Genomic DNA, 20,533 nt, shown 5'->3' on the forward strand with positions numbered 1-20,533 from the left:
ATTCTGTAAAAGTTAAAGCTGTCTATATGCCTCTGTGTGATGAATCTGTTTCAGTACCCTCTGTGCTCAATAAATGTCCTCTGCTTTATACACAGTTCTGTTTTGTAGTACGTCATCAGTTTTGCCTCATATTTTCACCCTGCCCCTCACAAAATACATCATGCCCTGGTAAATCACAGAGTGTAAAATAAAGAAAAGGTCTCCTCATCAGAAAGCAGTGCACTTCTTAAAAGAATGCATATAACCACATTTACATTCACAGCTGAAGTGTTTGCTGTTCCTATTTAACGTGCGCCAGCTGCTTTTTAAATTAGTGACCTGCAGCTGGGTAAAGTTAAATAGCAACAAGAAATGCTTCAGTGGTGACTGTAAATGTGGGTATATGCATTCATTTCAGAAGTGTACTGCTCTACCATCAGCAACTGAAAAATGTAAATTAAACATTTCTTGATTTTGCAGACTGCCCATGATGTTATTTCATGTCTTCAACCTGCCCCTCTCATTAGTTTGGATTCGCTGTTAAATCATTGTGATTGCAGTCAGTCTATAGTACCATCCACTGCTTCATACTTCCTGTTCAGACAAAGCATGCTTATACAAAACAGATCCCTCCATATACATTGTATTCCACCAGTGCAATAAATGTGAACATTAACTCTGTCTGTATACATCACTGCTTCTCAAAACATAGCAAAGGGAGGCTCTCAGAAGTAAGGGAGATGCATACTTTTACACAATGCTAAGTAACAGCTGTGGCATTTGTCAGGACTCATAAATAACTAAGTATATTTCTGCACTTCTTTACAGAAGTTTAACTTCTAATGCAGATGGCAACCTGCACAATTTTTTTTTAAGTTTTACACATGGTAAGGTTATTTCTCAACGCATGCATAGTAGTGTCATCAAATTTTTGACATAATCTGGTGTCCATTTTGGATGTCAATGGATGTAAATGTTGACCAATGCCTGGATAATCTACCTTACAACTAGATAACATGGCGCAAGCGAAATATACGTATACATGAACTTCTTCATACCAGTGAATGGAAGCGCTAATGAATAAATTCTTAGGAATCATGCGGAAAGACTTTCGGAGTCAATATTTTTGTGCTTTTTCTCTGCCTCCTGCTTGGTTTTTATTCTCATTTTTTGTCTGGAGTTGGTTTTCTTTTGTACTTAAACTAGCTAGCAATGTTTGAAAACGATTGGCTAGACAAGTGATTTATAATGCTTGCAAATGGGAGCATGTCTGTATAGTTTGTGAGGTAAAATGCTTGCAACTAGGATTGTATCGCTGTGGTTTGTTTTCATTTATATAAATGTATGATTGCCTATGCCATAAGTAATGGTTTAATAAAGATGTTTCTTATTAAAAAAAGGGTCAGGAATTGAATAATTTATATAATGTTGCTTAGGTTACATGATATATCAATATATGTGAACCAGTGAAGCATAATGTTTGTTAATTTTAACTTAATACAGTTTTATTACTTTTATATAAATGTAAATGTGCCTACAGTATGTCAAAAGTGATAATTCAATAAAGGTGTTATATAAAAAAAAAAAAAAAGGTATCTCAATGGCTGAGTGAACTACAGGAAAATATTTAAAAAAAACATCATATAGTTATGTGAAAACATTTTCAGTTACAGACTACCTTTTTTCAAAAGTTCCAAAACGCACCTTCAAATAACTTTCTTCTGGTGCTAACTGCGCAATCAACCTTTCCTGTACTAATGCATCCCAAACCAAATGTCTGCTGTTATGTACATACTCTGCATTAATATGTGACATTATCATTAACGAATCACACTGGATACATGGTATTGTTTTGTTAGGTATGCTTGGCTTGTTTTTTTTATTACCATATTATTCTGTATCACACTGTTTAGTAGAGAAACACCTGGACACCTCTGTATGCTAAGACTGCTCATTTTAACTAAACATGTTATGTATGTATCACACTGTAAATATAATATTTTGTAATATATTTTTCAAACCCCTGGAATCTGAAGCTAGCTCCAGTTGCCTAGGGGGATAAAGCCTTAACTATAGCCAAGACATCACCAGTTCGATTAGCAGCTTTGGTACTTGACTGAGTTTGCAGGACAGGATGAAATGGCCAGCAAAGGAGACAGGCAGGGAGTACATACAGCCCCATAAAGCTGGAGTTCCCCTACAGGAGGGGGCAGATTGTGTAGATGAAGTCAGGGTGTGAGCATGTGACACTCCGAGCTGCTGACTGGCAGTAGCTTTCATTGAGGAAAGACATGGAAACATAACCTTCTGTAAGGTGAAGTATAGTGGTCTCCATGGTGACAAGTGTCACATGCTTCCATATACAAGGAGTGGTGTTAGGCCATTCAAAACTGTACTTAGTGCTAGCATGTTAGGAAAGGACACAAGCAGCCATCATGGCTGCCTGAACGACAGCCTTTGAGACAGTTCTTCCCATGAAACTGTACTAGGTAATTCTCTAGTGTGGGAGAATGACTGGACCAAGCCCAAATGGGGGAAACTTGATGATGAGCATTAATGGGGGTGCAGCTGAAAAGCTGTTCGCCATGTCAAAATAATATTAGCTGCAATATCATCTCATGCTTATACTGAGTAATTGAGTTTACCTGAAGAAGTTAGTTCAGTGTTCAAAGTTCAGTGTTCAATGTATATTCCTAGACTTTTTTCAAGAGATGCATCAATACGGGTCTATATCACGAAACTGAACTTCCAAAATATCGAACACCATAAGTTTGAATTTGGAAGATCGAATTCGGATAACATCGACACTTCAAAACAGCGATTTTTTCCCAGGAAAAAAATTTGCTGTTCCGAAAAACACACACATAACACAATCACACGAAACACTTTCTAAACCTAACATACACCACTATCTATGCACTATCCTTAACCCAGCCCTAACCCTAAAGTCCGTCACTACCGCACACTTACCTGACCCGCACCCTAACCCTAAAGTCCGTCACTACCGGACACTTACCTGACCTGCACCCTAACGCTAAAGTCCGTCACTATCGCACACTTACCTGACCCGCGCCCTAACCCTAAAGTCTGTCACTACCCATTCGTAGACTTACCTTGACCCGGTCCGAAAATGCCAAAGCTGCAGAAACAGCCAACTGAATTCTTTCCCTGGGAAAGAATTCGGGTTTCCATGGCTTCGACATTCTCAACTTTCAAACTACCAAGTTCGGCCTTCCGGTATTTGGCGTTCACAACATTCAATTTTGTGATATAGACCCCATCAAGTACTGCTATTAAATATTTTTTAAGTTTTCTGTTTATTGCTCTTTAGAGGTACCCCAATCTATCTCTTTCGAGCTCTATATTGGAAAAAAATCCCTGCCCTTAGATTTAATAATTAGACTGATGTCAACCCAAATGTTGCTATTCCTTGTGAGTGTGTCATGAGTTATAAAGGATATGCCATAGTCACTTCCTTGGTAACCTAATTAGATCACCTCTTAAAAGACAACAGTGCAGTGAGTTTAAGAACCCAGAGTCTTGATTCAAATTCCTTCCTTTAATATGTTTAATAGGTTTGTTATACCTTATTTGCCCTCTTGGTATGGGATGTCATTCTCACTGTATGAACAAAAGCTTGTATCAAACTCGTATAATGAGACAACAAAACTGAAGTCCTGTGAGACACTGTTGTTCATAATATACTTTTTGTAGACCCTGTGCATTTCCTGACAGTTATGTTTACACAACTTAAAGTCAAGATTGTTGTTGATTAACACACTAAGATCCTCACCGCACTCCCATGCAAATATGTCATCTTTGAGTCCATAAAAGGTATTCAATATTTTTTACCAAAATGTATCACATAACATTTCTTGCAGTTAAAATACAACTTGCTGAAATTAGATCATGTGTTTTTGTATTATAGCTAGTTTCATAATGTTAGTCATTAAACCCGTTATTTATGCATCATGTACAAATTTTTCTGTCAAACATTTTCTATTTATAATTAGTGTGGTTCTGAGAATTTGAAATACAAAGTTTCCTAAAATCAATCCTCGTGGAGCTATTCTCATTACATTATATTCTTTAGCAATGGATCCACTAAGTTTCATTTTACAAGTTCACTTTCTTAACCAGTTTGCAATCCATTTAACTAAAATAGTGTTAAAGCCCCAATTCAGTAAAATCAGTAGAGCAAAGTGGGAATGACCAAGTCAAATGCTTTAGCCAAATCAAAGAATACAACATTAGCTGGAACATTAGCAAAAATACCCGTTATCCTCTCTGAGTAAAAATAAATTACAGAATTAATATTACATCTTCCTTTTGAGAAACCATGTAGAAGTCCATCATTATATTTTGATTGGGTTCATAGGGGGTTACTAGGCTAGCGGCCCTAGAGACCTTACAAGCCTAGCCATGTTAATCTCGAGTTGCCTCAATGGTCCTTGGTTAGAGGGATGTAATTCACACAGCGAGTCTGTGATAAACACCGACTACCCCTGTCCATGAGGGACATGAGCACTACTCCCCAGGTGAAACTGTGGTCACCCATCCACTTTTCCAGGTTGCGTTTGAATAGGGTCAGTGAGGTGCTCTGCTTCACATGGATTGGATGTTTATTCCAGAGTAGCAGCAGTTTTAAATCTATAATTTAAAACTTTTCGATAATAACTTCTCAAATACCTTTCCAATTATGGTAGTCAAACTAACACATCTAAAAGTTTCAGCACTGTCACTACGACCTTTGATATGTAAAGGAATTACATGGGCACTTTCCCAAATTAGTACCAACATCTATGAAATAAGTAGTGATACACTTCAATAAAAATCTACTAAACGACTATATGTGTGGCTGCAGATCTCACATAAACTCCTAAGACACGTTCCAATGCTGCCTGCCAAATACATTCAAGAGAAAAATTCAAACAGCTGCAGGAATTTTATTAAAATATGATCAGCAAAGTCAAAGGCAGCAAGCAACAACAGACAAAAATAAACTTAACCTGAAAGTATGTTTTGTTCAGGCTTGGTAGATGCTGTTAAGATAGCGCTATTTATATTTACCGCCATCTGATTATCTTATTTAAATCTAATGGCAATGAACTGGTGAATCATACAGCGTAGAACTTACTGACAGAGAAGGTGTGCCCTCATCCTCTACAGTAATGCTGAGCTGATAAAACTGCTGCCTCTCTCGGTCAGGAGGAGATGGACGAGTGACTATTTCTCCAGTGACTCTGTCCATTCGGAAGGTAAGATCCTCATTTCCTTGTACAATGTAATAGGACAGCAAGCTATTCGAGCCAATGTCTCGGTCAGTTGCATATACTCGTGTCACAGCTGTTCCTCCACCAACATTCTGTGAAAATAAATAAAATCGTTAATCGAGCCAATGTCTCAGTCAGTTGCATATACTTGTGTCACAGCTGTCCCTTCACCAACATTCTGTAAAAATAAATAAAATCATTATAGAGAGTAAACATTATTTAAACAATTATAATACAGTAACTTACTTCCAGTTTACTTAAAAGGACATTTTATGTGTGTTCTTTCTAAAGTTATGCTTTTTTTGGTATTTAAAAAAAAATATATGATTTTGTGGTATGACTATAAAGAAGAGGGATGGCAAAGTTTGCAATGGGCAGCACTCAGATCTCACCTCAAAAGATTCAGTTCTTGGTTAGGGTGCCACCTATGTGGGGTCTGCATTCTTCTCTGTATTCATTTAAGTTTTCTGTGTCAATTTGGTTTCCTCACACATTCCAAAAGCATGCTGTAGGTAGATTGTGAAGTTCTAGAATGTGTGTGGGTGTGGGTGTGAGAGAGACAGAGAGAGCGATATGGAAGAAAGGTCTTGAAATTCACTTTTGTTCTCCCTTACTTTTGCCTATTAAAGAGCATAGATGACAGTTTCTATTCATGGGGTCACTATAAGAGTCGGCTGTGCTTCATAAAGCTTAGATGGCTGGATAGAGACAGAAACATTGTACTGCCACTACTAAATGCTGCCCAAATTGTAGTGCAATCATGTCATTTAAAATAAAGGGCTATATGTGTAGTCATTATGATCCTAGGATATTGGAGATTCTATACTGCATGAAATGTATATACAAACCATACCATAAAAGTAAAATGATTAAATTCTTTATTAATCAGCATTTTGTTACTGGATAAGTGCACTTGTGAATCTTCTGTAAGAGTCATGCATATGCCCTGCATGTAACATCACAAACACCATACACAGCCTATGGCAGGACTAGCCACACAGATGTGTGAACACTGACTCTAGATGTGCAAAAAAAAATGTAATAAAGGAGTTGTGGATGGATCATATACAGTGTTCTAACATACACAGTTAATCAAAGAACAAGAACTTCAGGTAAGCAAAAATGAAAAACAGAAACTAACAGTGAAAAACAGAAACTAACAGATAGTAGTATAAAAAGATACTTAGAATTCCAATGCATTGCCCATTAAATAATGGACTAAAGTTGCCTATGAATCAGCATATGAAGCTTTACTTAAAAGTGAAAATTCTCATGCCAAATACTATGAAGAATTATCAGTGTAGTACACAAAATGCAGTCAGATTTGTCCGTATATGACCGCTTTTGTACATTTCAAACAGATTTCATGAACGAGACCAAGACATATTATCAAAGTATTAATCTTCTCGTATGTAGAAGTAACCAAGGCATCATAATACAACTTGCACTGTTTATCCAAAACTAGCTTTAATTCCTTCGCAAATGTTCTTTCCTAATAGATGACGGAGATAAAGCCCAACAAATATACTGCAGGTATGTATATGTAATACTTGATTAACCTTAGGTAGCCAAGTAACACAATCTAATGGTCTATTTGACCACGACAAATGGTTGAGTATGTTCTTAAATATTGATAGAAGATTAACAGATAACCTGCTCACTGAATAATTATAAATATACTGAAATCAGTGATCAACTAGTCTGCTAAAAAAAGCACCCTCTTGAAAACATACTGACATGCATGGAGATGTACATTCACTTCTACCTAACAGATACACAGAATTCAAAATACACACACCACATATATCTAACATCAAGCTCTAGCCCCCTACATCCCTGTGAGAGGCACCCCTGCCTCACAGATTGTTTGGAAGGCAGAGGCAGACAGACAGACACAAACAGTAGCAAACAGGAATAAGTTTATCAATCAGTGAGCCACTACCTAATGTAATGTAGCAGCCAGAGATCTCACACATCTTACACTCAGTCTATACCAAACAGTCCTATATAAACACACTCGGTCCCTTCCTCAAAAAAGAATAGCAACAACAAACATCATACTCTCAAATACTCTCACAAATCCCAACCTACAGAAAACACTAAGTCACTCATTACAACTAACACTTACCGTCATCCGCATAAATCCATGCTCACACCAAGCACTCCTTTCCCCACCTCCATCAACTACTGGAAAATTACAACCAAACATTTCTAAACCTATTAAAAACAAAGTTGACCATTACACATATCAAGTAGTCCCACTCCAGTTCTTCATACTTAAAAACTGGTTGTGCCAAGCACTTACTCCTATGTCCCCAAATCAGTTGACCATTTAATCTAAACATGGAAGAAAGAAAAATCCTTACCAATCTCCTCGCCACTCATGGAAATCAATACATGAACTATCACTTATAATTTGAGCTCCAATGTTTGCATCTAAAAGCTGTTGTACAAGGTCCATTTCAATCTTAAAGTTCTTTCCTATATAGTAACTTGCATATCACATTGGAAAGAACTCAATCCCATAAAGCAGTGAAACATACTCGCCACATTCAGCTACACCACAATGACATACTCTTGATAACTTTGTATACTTATCGAGTACGTGTAGTTGACACGACTGCACTTTCATCAGTTTTTTTTAATAGCCCATCAGTGAGATATCCTGCAATATATACAAATACATTCTTACAGTTATAGCATAGTTCATGTCCTGCTGAGGGACCATTTTGTTGAAATCTCTCCAGCTGAAAAACTCATTGATTTTAGGTGAAGGATGGGTGGGGGGACTCCCCTCACATCTCTTTGGAATGGAATTTTCCTCTTGTATGTCTTTCCTTAATGTAACAAAGTCAGTGAAACAGCTGATCACTGTAGCAAAGCTTGACAGCATGTAAATTTGAAAAAACTAAAAGAAAATTCCAGCCAAGCTAGCATTTCCACTGTGTGATTCCTGAAACCTCTTGTATTAGAGGCACATGGGATATATGCAAATCACCCTTAAGAACATCAGGTGTTTCAGGCCCAAAGAGGCTTGTCCACAGCTAGTGGGGTTTGGCTTCATTGGCCTGAATTTTTCCATTAAACGGCTTAAAAAGAAAAAAATCATGGGCATTCAGAATCACCATATAGCTGAAAAAAAACACCTCACATTCCACAGCAGACTGTGGAGTACCATGTGTGTAATGGGGGGGGGGGGTCGCCAACCATATCCGGTGGCTGGTGCAGATGTGGTATACACATATGCAGGGGCATGTAAGCAGAAAAGGGTGCTATACAGAGGAACATCTCTATGTAATGTCTGCCGGTGAAAATGAGATTGGGCACCATACTCTGGTCAGGACAGACAGCAGGGTGTTAAAGGGGACCTGTGAAACATATGCAGTGTCAGTGGTGTAAGCAAGCTGGTTAGATACCTACAGGGCTCCATATCGCTGTCTGTCCCTGGAGCTGTGTGGATTGGAAGTACAGTAGAACTAGCAGGGGATTGCGTAACAGCAGGGTGGAGTGCATACTGCTACAAGGAGCCCATTGTGGGAGACGGCGCTTGGTTGGAAATCTACACCAAGAGGTGACATACACTAAGATAACAGGCAGTTAGATTGTGGCTCATACCTAAGCAGCATTTAGGTGCTGTGCCCTGCTACACTTGATACGATGGATACTAAGAGGCCCTGTACAAGTGCTTTTGATATGATGGTTGCTGTATACGAGTACAGCCCAGGTTAGCTTGGCAATAGATACTGGATGGTGCCTAGCCAAAGAGGTAAGCCAATGATGGTACTGGAGGGATAACTATGCCATTTAGAGCATGAGGTGCCTTCCAAATGGTACTGGACATGTACTGAGTGTAGAATTAAGGCCTGCAGAGGCTGTGCTATCACTGTTCACCAGGATGAGTGGGAAGAACTGTAGAAATCCTTGCCACACCAGCATGGGCCAGATGCAACTAGTGCTCAAGTGGCTGTGCTGTGTGCAGAACTATGGCAGAGGGTGGGAAACAGCAATGATTTACCTAGTCAGGTAATGCAAAGTGTACTTGGCACAGCAGATGACAATGTACTACAAGAGATGCCTTGCCGTGCTACCCTGCATTGTAGCATTACCAGAATACAGCAGAGGGCATGAGCATCTATGTCCATACCCTCGGCAACCCTTGCGGATATTGATGTCAGCCAGTGCCCACTCCGTACTGGCAGCTTTATCCTACATAGAAAGTCGGACATGGATGGGAAGGACTCCATAGTTCTGCTCACTGCAGCACAAAATCTGGCAGATTTGTGCAGGTCGGACATCATACTTGAGGATGGTACTTTCCTAACGTGTGCAGATGTGTGCCGTCAACTGTACATTTTACATGGATCTATTGGCACCCCCACCACATCCAGGACTGTCCCCCTGGTGTATTGCCTAATGACACGGAAATCAGAGTCCGTATACAACAATATGTGGGAAATGCTTAAGGGTATGGCTGCAGATCAGGTATGCAACCTACATCCACACTACACTGTGACTGATTTTGAGAAGGCAGCAATCCATGCCAGCTGTAAAGCATTCTCCTAGAGTATTCTGAAGGGTTGCCTATTCCATTTTGCCCAGATCATTTAGTGACAAATCCAGCATCATTACCTTGTGGCCCTGTATTGTACGGACACTGCATTCTCCATAGCCATCCGCAAGCTGACTGCGCTGGCATTCCTACCAGTAAATTTTGTCCCCACATTTCTACAGATTGTGACTACACTACCTGACAGTGCTAAGCCTATAGCTACATTTCTGGACCATCAATACATGCGTGGCTGACCAAGGAAATATGCATCCCGCTGTTCAGCACAATGATGACTGCCATCTTCGTATCCTTTGAAATTTTTGACTGTTTTTGATGTGGCTGACCTGGATTTCCCATGGACCAATAACCAGATGGAGGCTTGGCACCATCAACTGAAAGTAGTACTTGGACTCCCTACAGTACAGCTTCATGGACTTCTGTCAGTTCTGCAACAGGAACAGAACCTGACAGATTACCAAAGGGAATCACTTTTTAGAGGGATGCCAGTGACATCACGCAGGAAGGTTATTGTTGTAAGGGAGTGTCGCCTAAAACGCATCCTGCAACATAAGTTTGACTACAGCAATGTGCAGGATTTTGTTTGTGCTGTAACACATTTTTACAAGTTGTGACTGTAACTGCATCTCGTAAACACCAATCACTTAACACACTGCTTCACATGTTGTCTTAATAAAGGCTGTGCCCACAGTACACAGGTTTCACAGTACCACCTTTATAGCCCCCTGGCATCCAGCTACACCCACTTGTACTGCAGACAATAACACGTCAGATTCCGGCAGGGTGTAGGGTCCCACACTATGAGGGTTTGTGTCTGCCACCTACAGACATGGTGCAGGGAGATGTACTAAGCCAACAGGGAATTGTCCACAGGCATTTGTCACTGCAGCTAAACTGCCATCCTGCCATGTGTCCACATCCAGCTGTCTCACAGGGAGATGTTATACCACCTAGTTGCCTAAATCCAAGAAAAATATGTGTATATATGAAATATCCTGAAAAAATTATTTATTTACAGCCTTAGGATGTTTTCTAGGAGAACATAAGAGACAAATGAATTCTGGTGCTGTGATAGTGAGAGCAGCTATTAGTAATTTATTAACCACATGCTTGATTGGAATAGGCTAGCATCTATAAATAAATGGAAGGTTTAGCCGGTCATGAATTAGAACCAACTGAACTGGTGAACAGTGAAGTAAAGCAAATTAAAATCTACATTTATTAATCTTTGAGATCACAGTAAGATGACTTGAAGAGAAGAGTTCCCATTATTTCCAACAGAAGATGTTTTCTCTGTTTTGCCAAATACAAATGCTGATATTTTCTTTCCAATACAAGATACAAATACAAGATTCCGGCAGATAGACCCAAATGAAGAAAGTTAAAAATTTCTGAATTGTTTATATTTAACAGTCTATTAAGATGACACAGATTCTGTATACTTCTTCAGTGAGATAGTTTGATAACAGCAAAGGTGTTCTAAAGAACTGTTGCATAAGTAATTGAAAGTGTGTACCATGCTTTAAATATAGCTGATAATTGATTAGTGTGTGGTCAGACACAGTCAAATCATGACAGGAGATTGCTATAGCTGCTAAACAGATTATGAAAGCATGCATTCATGTTAAACAAAGGCAAATATGCCTAGATCTATGGTGCAGAGGGGGGTGGAGCTATGAGCCAAACAATTCAAGGTTAAGTAGTGGCAGAGGTGCTAGACAATCTAGGGTGGGGAGAACAAGTAATCTATGTCAAGCTTAGCATGTGTAGAGGGAGGGGAGGGTCTTCACATGACTAGATCCTTCAGTAGTTGCCAGTCATAAGCAGGCTACCTTTCCAGCTGTGGCTTGGGGGTGGGGGGCCTTGAATGACCATGCATTGTGCATGGTGATGCAACTCCATAGTTAGGATTTCCTGTCCATTATTAGCTAGAAATCCCCCAACCCAGGCCGTACACAATTCCAACTTCCATACTCACACCCTGATAAATGTGGGGTAGCAAATCTCACCATAGGAGGAGCCAGTAAGGCCACCCGTTCCTAGAGAGGGATGAGCCAACTGTCACAACACTTTTCTATAGGATTTTTCATTGCAGACCAGAATTGCTGGCCCCTGTGGATGTCAGTAGTAGAGGGTAAGGGAGCGAGAGGTGAAAAAAAGACAAATCTGAAATACAGAGTACATATTTTAATGTCAGAAGGACTGAAACTACACAAAGAAAAAGTCAAAATTAGAAGATACGACAATGCTACTGTGATTTCAAGGAATGATATTATAGTTTGAAATTTTTGTGCAAAATGTGTGTGAGATAATCACTGTGTGCTTTGTGCAGCCAAAAGGTTACTTTCATGGAACTGCAGCTAAACCAATGAAGTTTAAAGCCGTACATTTTCAAACTGCCATGTTAGACTCATTGCCTACTCAATTACAGACGAACAAAACATACAAGGACATGACGGAAATAGATTGCTGCAGTGTATGCATACGAAAAATCCCATGAAAGCGTCTAGGGTGAAAAAAGTTTAGGTGGAAACAGACCATAAACTCTTGCAAGCCATTGTGTGGTTAGACCTAAACACTACAGCACTCGGGAGGGGGGGGGGGGTTGATTTCTCTACAGCCTCCTTTTACAGACACTGCACATGTAATAAATAGTGTATTTTATTTGTACATGGCATCCACAAATAGCTCTCAACCTCTTAGCACAATAATTCTGGACAAAGAACTGTGGAACAACGGCTCAAAATCAGGGAGAGATTCTACATACTGTTCTTATAAACTTGCTAGAATAACACTAGCATGCATGTTTTGAAGGATATTAATATGAAACTCAAATGTTTATCATTATATAGTGACTGCAGTCCAACAATTATCCACAAAACCATAAATTTTATGAGGTACTGCCCAAAATTATGTAACAAAAACAGAGCATTCTGCAGAAGTATAAATAGTTGAGAGGTATTTTTCCAGTATTGATTAAGGTGTTACTTGGTCTATGGCAGTATTATATGAAACAGATGTTGAGCAGAGTATATTTCGACAGATGTATGAATAGTGTCTAGAAGAATATAAGAATGTAGTAAGTGATCATTGTGATCATGATACCTTGTCATATACAAATTTAAGCAGACAAACTTCAAAGTTCTTGGCAACTTTTGCAAACATGTAATAGTGCTCGCCTCCCGAATCAAGCAGGACCATGGATGATAACCGTGGTTTAAATCTGTTTCTACTCATCTAGCTATCACATTAAGCCTTAAATAAAGCAAAATTATTCCATAGGCTTAGGAATACATTGAGTTTGCAACCTATCTCTCCAGCAAGTTTTATTTATTTGTTGATGTAGATTTAAGTTCTTTGTGTGAGTGCTTGTACAGTCACTGGTTTTGTGAAGAAACAGGTCAGAATGGCCTGGTCTTAAATGGCTTGAAAAGTGAGATATGAGTCACCTTTCAGCAACATGTAGGGTACCAAATAAAACAAGAGTAGTACTAATCTGTTGGGATATCTGAAGGATCTAACACCTTTAATTTTCTTAGAAATGTTTGGGGCTTTTCCAGATTAGTGATATCCTCAGATTTCTACACATCAAAGGAGGTACTGTACTCGATGGGGTCTGATAAGGGAAGAGTACAGTTGTAGCATGGATCTTGAAGATACTTCCTTGGAAATTAACTGAGACAGAGAGAAAGATTCCCTGACTGTGGTGGAATCATGATGATCAAATGAGGCAGTTATCCACATAAGTACCTAGGTCTCCTAGGACCATATCTGTCTATAGAGGAGTGCCATTTGTAACATTTGACAGGGAGCTAATTTTCTGCAAAATGTTACTATGCTGCACTTTTTTATTTAGTTTGACACTATTTTGATGCACTATGTATGTGCCGTTTCCAGCCCTTGTTGGAGCTGTTTTCTGTGAATGACTGTGTAACAGTATCTGATCTGTGGTGGTGGTGCTGCGGTAGCATTGTCACCTCATAGCAAGACGTTGTCCCGTTCGATTCTCAGCTAGAGCGTCTTCTGTGTGGAGGCATACGTGAATGGGGCATGCCTTCGTTGAAGGTTGTGCGTCAGGGCTGGTAACCCGGTACGTAAAAATCCACTACCAATCATTAGCGGACTGGAGTTCCGCTGTGGCAACCCCTAACCGGGAAAAGCCGAAAGACACAAACAAAATGTGTAACAGTATCTGGTTTGCAGTCATCATCAGACTTTGCCAACCACACTTCTAGGATACTGCCTTGGATGTCTGGAAAATAAATGACAAACAGGAGTGGGCCCAGAACTGAACCTTATGACACACCAGCAGTTACAATTTTACATTCAGAGGGGTAACCAGCAACTTTCACAAGCTGAGATATGTTGGGCAGTCAATTAGTCAACTATAACAAAATATACATGTTTACATTAAGGCTTTATAACTTTTTCAATAACACCAATGTGGGGAATAATATCAAAAGCCTTGGCCAGGTTGAGATAAGCAGTGTGCACAGAATGAGCACTGTACACAGCTCCTGTAACCATTTCAAAGAAGGTTATTAGGTTCAGTGGACAGGACCTGCCCTTCATAAAATTGAGCTGATAGGAATTTAGACCAGTAAAGGTGTTGCAATGATATGTTCCATGGTTTTGTCTGTAAGCCTGGTGTGGCTGATCAGTCTGTAATTACTTGGGTCTATAGAGGGACTGCCCTTGTGTAGGGGGGATGCATTGGCTGCTCTCCTGGTATCAGGAACAAACCCTTTAGGTCAGCTGATGTTGAAGACAGGTCAGGACTTCTGTCTTGCATCTATTTCTGTGAAGTAAAAGCAAATACCAAAGAGCTCTGGTTTACTAAGTGTTCAGATGACTGTAAGTTAGGAGCAGTTACTGAATCCCCAAATGGCTTACCAGTTCTACAGGAAGGTTGTCCCAAATAAGTAACTTTTGCCAGAATTATAGACTGAAACTAAATGCCAAAAAACACATTGTCTTATTTTTAGGGAAGTCATCTACCACACTGACAATAAGGATAAACCAGTTGTTTGGGATTTCGGGATCTTGTGTGGCCAGTGATCTAACTTTCGACCATGTGTCTACTGTCATAAGAAAGTACTTGTATATTGTGTAGCTTATAAACAAAGGGATTGTGAGTAGATATAGAAATGTAATTTGCCTCCTTTACTAAACCTTCATTATGTCACTCTGAGTATAATGTCCCCTTTGGCATGTATCTGGACTGAGACATACAACAGGAATGCCCACAGAGATACCTTACGAAGAGACTACAAGGCCTTAACAATATATCCTAAATAGACCATCTCAAATCTCAGTCACTATACTCGGTATCCTACAGACTGCTAAAAGGTGACCTGTGTCTGGCATACAAAGCATCTACCAACTGCACATCAGCAAATCATAAGGCATCAGGAATACTCAGTCAAGGGATAACAACTCTTCTTGTGCATAAAGAGAATAGTTTGAAGGGACAGGCATATCTCTCAGATGATATCACTGTTCTGGAACAGACTCCCCATTCAGGTAAAGCAAGGCTTATCCCTGTCCATATTTAGTGCTACTTGGATCTAGGGATGGGAAACAGAAAATTTACCCCAGGAATACACTCTGTAGTACTAACGGACAGAGGCAACTTCTAAATGCTTTATCCCATGCATGGGTCCTCTCAAATTATCTATGGTAGAATCCTAGTTAATCTTACTAGTCGCAATATATACCTATCAGCCATGGGATTGGTAAAGCCAGTCTAACACCAAATGGGACAGGTTAAGTCAAGCACCAAAAGGGAAATTAACTAATTAACTAAGCTTAAATGTCCTGCAAGGGTAGCTACCCTAGTACTTGGCTATGAACGTATGAGCCATCACCTTAGTTAACTGTATTTATGCAACAAAGCTGTACACCCAGTAATGTCCAGTAATTTGTGAAATTATTTAAAGTACTAACCATAACAAGACTGAGATTAGAAGAAAACTGCTGATATGATACCATTTAACATCACAACACAAAAATATCCCTTCTCATTTCTAAATGTTTTGCATTTTAGACCAAAAGCCAGGGGTAAATATTAATTTTCTACAAATAATAGGATGTAATGTGTATTCCTGCTCACATTAATAGATGGTTCACTTACAGTGACTTCTAAGGAGCATTTCTAGGGTTTGCTTTAGGTTGGCAGTGCTAATTCTGTGGGGCATTTTTGTAGGTATTCTGTGTGCACATCCTGAGAAATTTAATTTTCTTTTTTTTTTAGTATGAAATACAAATCCTGGACTACAACTTTTATTCACTTATTTATTAATTCATTTAGTATTTGTTCAGCAAGTAACTGGACTAGATTACTGACCCTTTTCAGCCATAAAGCAAGCTCAAAAAGCAGAAAATATATTGCAGTATTTTAATGATATATACTAAATCAATCAGTTTCTTATTGTATAAAACAAAATTATTTTTATGACAACCTCATAGGTGCATCAAAAAATCAAAAATATCAAAACAAAAATAAATAAAACTAATCAGATAACTAAAAATAAAAATAACATAAAAATAAATTATATACTTTAAATACAACACTTGACACCTTAATAAGCCTCATCCCATGCTGTTATCCCATACACAACTAAGAACATATTATACTTGCATATGCTGTTGTATTGCTCCTTACTGACATTGCTGAGAATTAATATCATGTATTCAATAATAATCATCTAAAACTAGATATATTCTAAATTCAAAAAATTAATAACAGTTGGGAAAAAGCTAGACTTTAACATATTTGTACGTGTATAAATTAATCTAAAGGGTCTTCCTGGTGGTAAAAGCTCAAACAACGCATTTCTAGGATGAGTATTATCTGTAATAATATTTTCAGCTCTTTCAACACAGCAAGTTCTATATAAATATTCAAGCGATGGGAACTTAGCATCAATAATAACCTCTGCTGTCCTTATAACCCATTGTAGATCTTTTTTCACAGCCTTAGTACAACCATTGTACCAGGGCATGATACAATAAGTTGGAATGCTCTCTACAGTACGCCTATAGAAATTAATCATCATTTCTTGGGGGAAGTTAGCTCCTTTTAATTTCTTTAAGAAATAAAGGTGGTGTTGCGCTTTGCCTATTACATCCAAGGTATTTTCAGCATAGGACTAATTTTCTGTGATAGTAACTCCCAGAAACTTAAAACTGGCAACACTATTAACAACGTCTGCGTTTATTGTTATTGGACTATGATGATTACTAAATGAGTACATAACAAAATTCAGAACATAGTAAGATTTAAAGCAGATACAGTCACATTAAACGATCAAGTCAGAATGCATTGTAATAAAAAAGAGATAAACAAAATGCAAGCTAAGGTGTGCAAAAATACAGTGCAAGCATACATATAATGCATGTGAAATATTTGCATATAAGATGACAAATTAAGAGGCTGAGAAAAGTTTATTAACTGTATTCTGTTATTCATGATAGGGAATGCTAAGTTACTAAGCCATTTTCATGGTAGCACCTGCAGGTAGATTTAGTAAAGAGATGCTCTAAGTGTATCTCTGAAGTTTTTAATAGCTTCTAGATTGTTGGTGCGTTTATACGGGTGGTTCCATGGCTTCTAGATTGTTGGTGCATTTATATGGGTGGTTCCATGGCTTCTAGACTGTTGGTGTGTTTATATGGGTGGTTCCAATGCTTCTAGATTGTTGGTGCGTTTATATGGGTGGTTCCATGGCTTCTAGATTGTTGGTGCATTTATATGGGTGGTTCCATGGCTTCTAGATTGTTGGTGCATTTATATGGGTGGTTCCATGGCTTCTAGATTGTTAGTGCATTTATATGGGTGGTTCAATGGCTTCTAGATTGTTGGTGCATTTATATGGGTGGTTCCATGGCTTCTAGATTGTTGGTGTATTTATATGGGTGGTTCCATGGCTTCTAGATTGTTGGTGCGTTTATATGGGTGGTTCCATGTAGCAAAAAATCATCATAGTAATAATAGGAAGAAATTCACACACATTATGCACACACACAGAGTCCCTCAAACTTGCTTTGTTCACCTAAAACAATCTCATAAATGAAGCAGAAAAAAAGTTGCTGCAGAAAGTAAAAATTGTGTTTTTTTTTCTGTTTAACTTTGGGAGTGTAACTTTTTTAAAGGGGGTCGCTAGCCCACAGACTTCCTTACAGTGCCAATTTAACTGTTGTTCTGTACGTAATATATCTTTGTAACCAACATCATTCTGTTCTCTCATTACCATAGACAAAGTCTGATTTCCATCTTAAGGTGTGAGAGCTAAAATGCTAAGCAGTCCTCTCATATTGGCCTCAGGAGTGCCATTAACAGTAAGTAGAAACAAGCTGATTACCTCTGATTTAATGTTCCTTTCCTTGCATCCAGGTACTGATGTCCACGAAATTAGCTTTCATCCATTGAGCGAAGGAGTTACATTATGCTGTTGGTTACATTTGCAAATATTCTATTGCTTACTTCTCCAAAAGAAAACACAGTGTAGCACTTCTTTTTTCCACCTAGTAATGCTCTGCATGCTGTTTTGTTTTCTGCCAGACAAGCCCAGCTGTCATTGTTCAGATCATGATCTGATATTTATTAAATCATTTTGAAGCAGTTCAGATATGTCTTATCGTCATTGTCCTCTACCTGCTTTGCACACATGCACAGCATTAACGATCAGATGGTGATGGACTTTAATAATGGAAAGACCAGGCCAAACATCAACCATTTTAGTTTGCCGCAACAATTAGACTGTCAAATTGTACTGAACTATATTTCTGCAGTGTGTTTTGTCCTACTGAGACACTTATTAGTAAAACCCACCTAGGACAGAGGCTATTTTGAGCAGAGGCCCAGGGAGAAATGCTCCAAATGTATGTCTTTGGAATGTGGAATGAAAACAGAGTACCAGGAGGAAACCCATGCAAATGCAGAGAGGCCATGCAGACTCCACACAGAAGGCACACCAGCCGGGAATTGAACTGGAGAGCCCCTTGCTGTGAGGTGACAACTAAACTATTGCACTTCACCACCCCCACTAACTGCAGAATTACTCTTATTTCCCCTAATATAGCTAATAGTCTCTTATCGGAGGTAAAATTAAATACATTACTGAATGCCACTGGATAATATTTAACATATTCCATTAATCAATTATTCAAATTTAAATAAAAAGATAAGGCTGGAGTAGCATGGAGGCCTCTCGCTGTATCTTGTAGCTAATTTAAATTATGTCAGCCAGTGCATAGGTTGTAGCTAACTTAAAATATATCAGCTAGTGCACTGACCTTTCCCATAATGATTAAATTTATCAGATATACGTTTTTCTTATATGATAATCTTAATAACTTCAATAAATTACCAATACTTTTATTTTTTGAAATCATGCATTCCACTATCTAAAACTTCACTATCAGATAACTTCACTCTCAAGATACAAATTTTCTCAATACAAAAAGAAATACCATAAATATTGTCTTTTGCTAAACATCTGCTTTTCTTTTTATTTAGCTGTAAACCAACCCTCCTTAACCATCTAATAACATACATTAAAACTTTATTCTTCCACATTTTATTTTTTTGCAATACATACTGAATCATTAGCATAAGATAAAAAAACATGGAATTTCCACACAATTTTAACACAATACTGAGCACCAGTCATCCCTACTAAAACTTTTTCCCCTACCACATTCATATGTAAAGAAAACAACTGAAGACTAACTGGACATCCTTGGATTACCCCCTTTTCAAATTATTCTCAGAATTAAACCAATCATTAATCAATTTTACCTTATTATAACTATAAATTGACTTTAATAAACTATTTTTCCTTTTAAACCTCACTCTTCCAAGATGTTCCACAGACTGTCATGTTCCATAAAATCAAAGCCTTCTTTAAATCTCCTTCAACCAATTGTATACAATTATTTTTATTAATCAACAATCTCTCTTATTTAGAAAAATAAATCTGGACTCTTTTTCCCTTTTACACTAAAAATACATTCACCCATAACTTCCTGTATTATGGCATTGCATCTCCTTTGTACAATTTTCATAAAAATATAGCAATCAGCAATATTTAACATTGCAGGTATCCAATTTTTATATTGACATTTTTCTCCTTTCTTTTCCATATATGTTTTATATCCCCTTCACAAATCTCCTCCTCAGCTCCCCCCTTCTAACCATTCATTATAAATCTTTAAAAGTAGCTCTTTTTGCCAAACTTCTATATCCACATATACCTCATAACCTATATCATCTATACCAAATACAGATTCTTTCATTACCATACTCAATACCATCCTTAATTAAACCAAATCAAATTTTTTCCTAAATACTTCAGTTTTCCTGCAGAAAATGCTTTAACCCTCAATAAACCTTTCCCTCCTCCTTTTTAATATAAATTATTGATGGCATTTTCTACAATTTCCAAGATCTCACTTTGCATATATTTCAAATCATCATTATCATCCCACCTTTTTCTCGTGAAACCTATATCTTTCTTAACTAACTTAACTAGATAAGAAGATGCCTCTTCTTTCTTAACTTGCAATAAATGCATTTTGCTTAAACAACAAACCTTCACATTTTTCATTTTCAAAATATATTTAATAAAAAATAGTATTTTCTTTAAGACTGGTCAAAAATTTCTTACACATTTTATTATAATAGTCATTCTCTTTTGTTCTCTCTTATAAC

General features: G+C 38.0%; 1 protein-coding gene across 1 annotated transcript in view; it reads right to left on the minus strand.

Annotated features, from left to right (window-relative positions):
- The window catches only part of CDH23 (cadherin related 23), a 2,508,764-nt gene that overhangs the window by 1,411,583 nt on the left and 1,076,648 nt on the right, over window positions 1-20,533 (minus strand). Inside the window, exon 17 of the mRNA XM_044056944.1 lies at window positions 5,117-5,344. Within this exon, the coding sequence (XP_043912879.1) occupies window positions 5,117-5,344 (228 nt within the window). The remainder of the gene's footprint in view (window positions 1-5,116; window positions 5,345-20,533) is intronic.

The sequence above is a fragment of the Protopterus annectens genome, chromosome 14.part0 (assembly GCF_019279795.1).
Source record: "Protopterus annectens isolate FY-2018-M chromosome 14.part0, PAN1.0, whole genome shotgun sequence".
Classification (NCBI taxonomy): Eukaryota; Metazoa; Chordata; order Ceratodontiformes; family Protopteridae; genus Protopterus; species Protopterus annectens.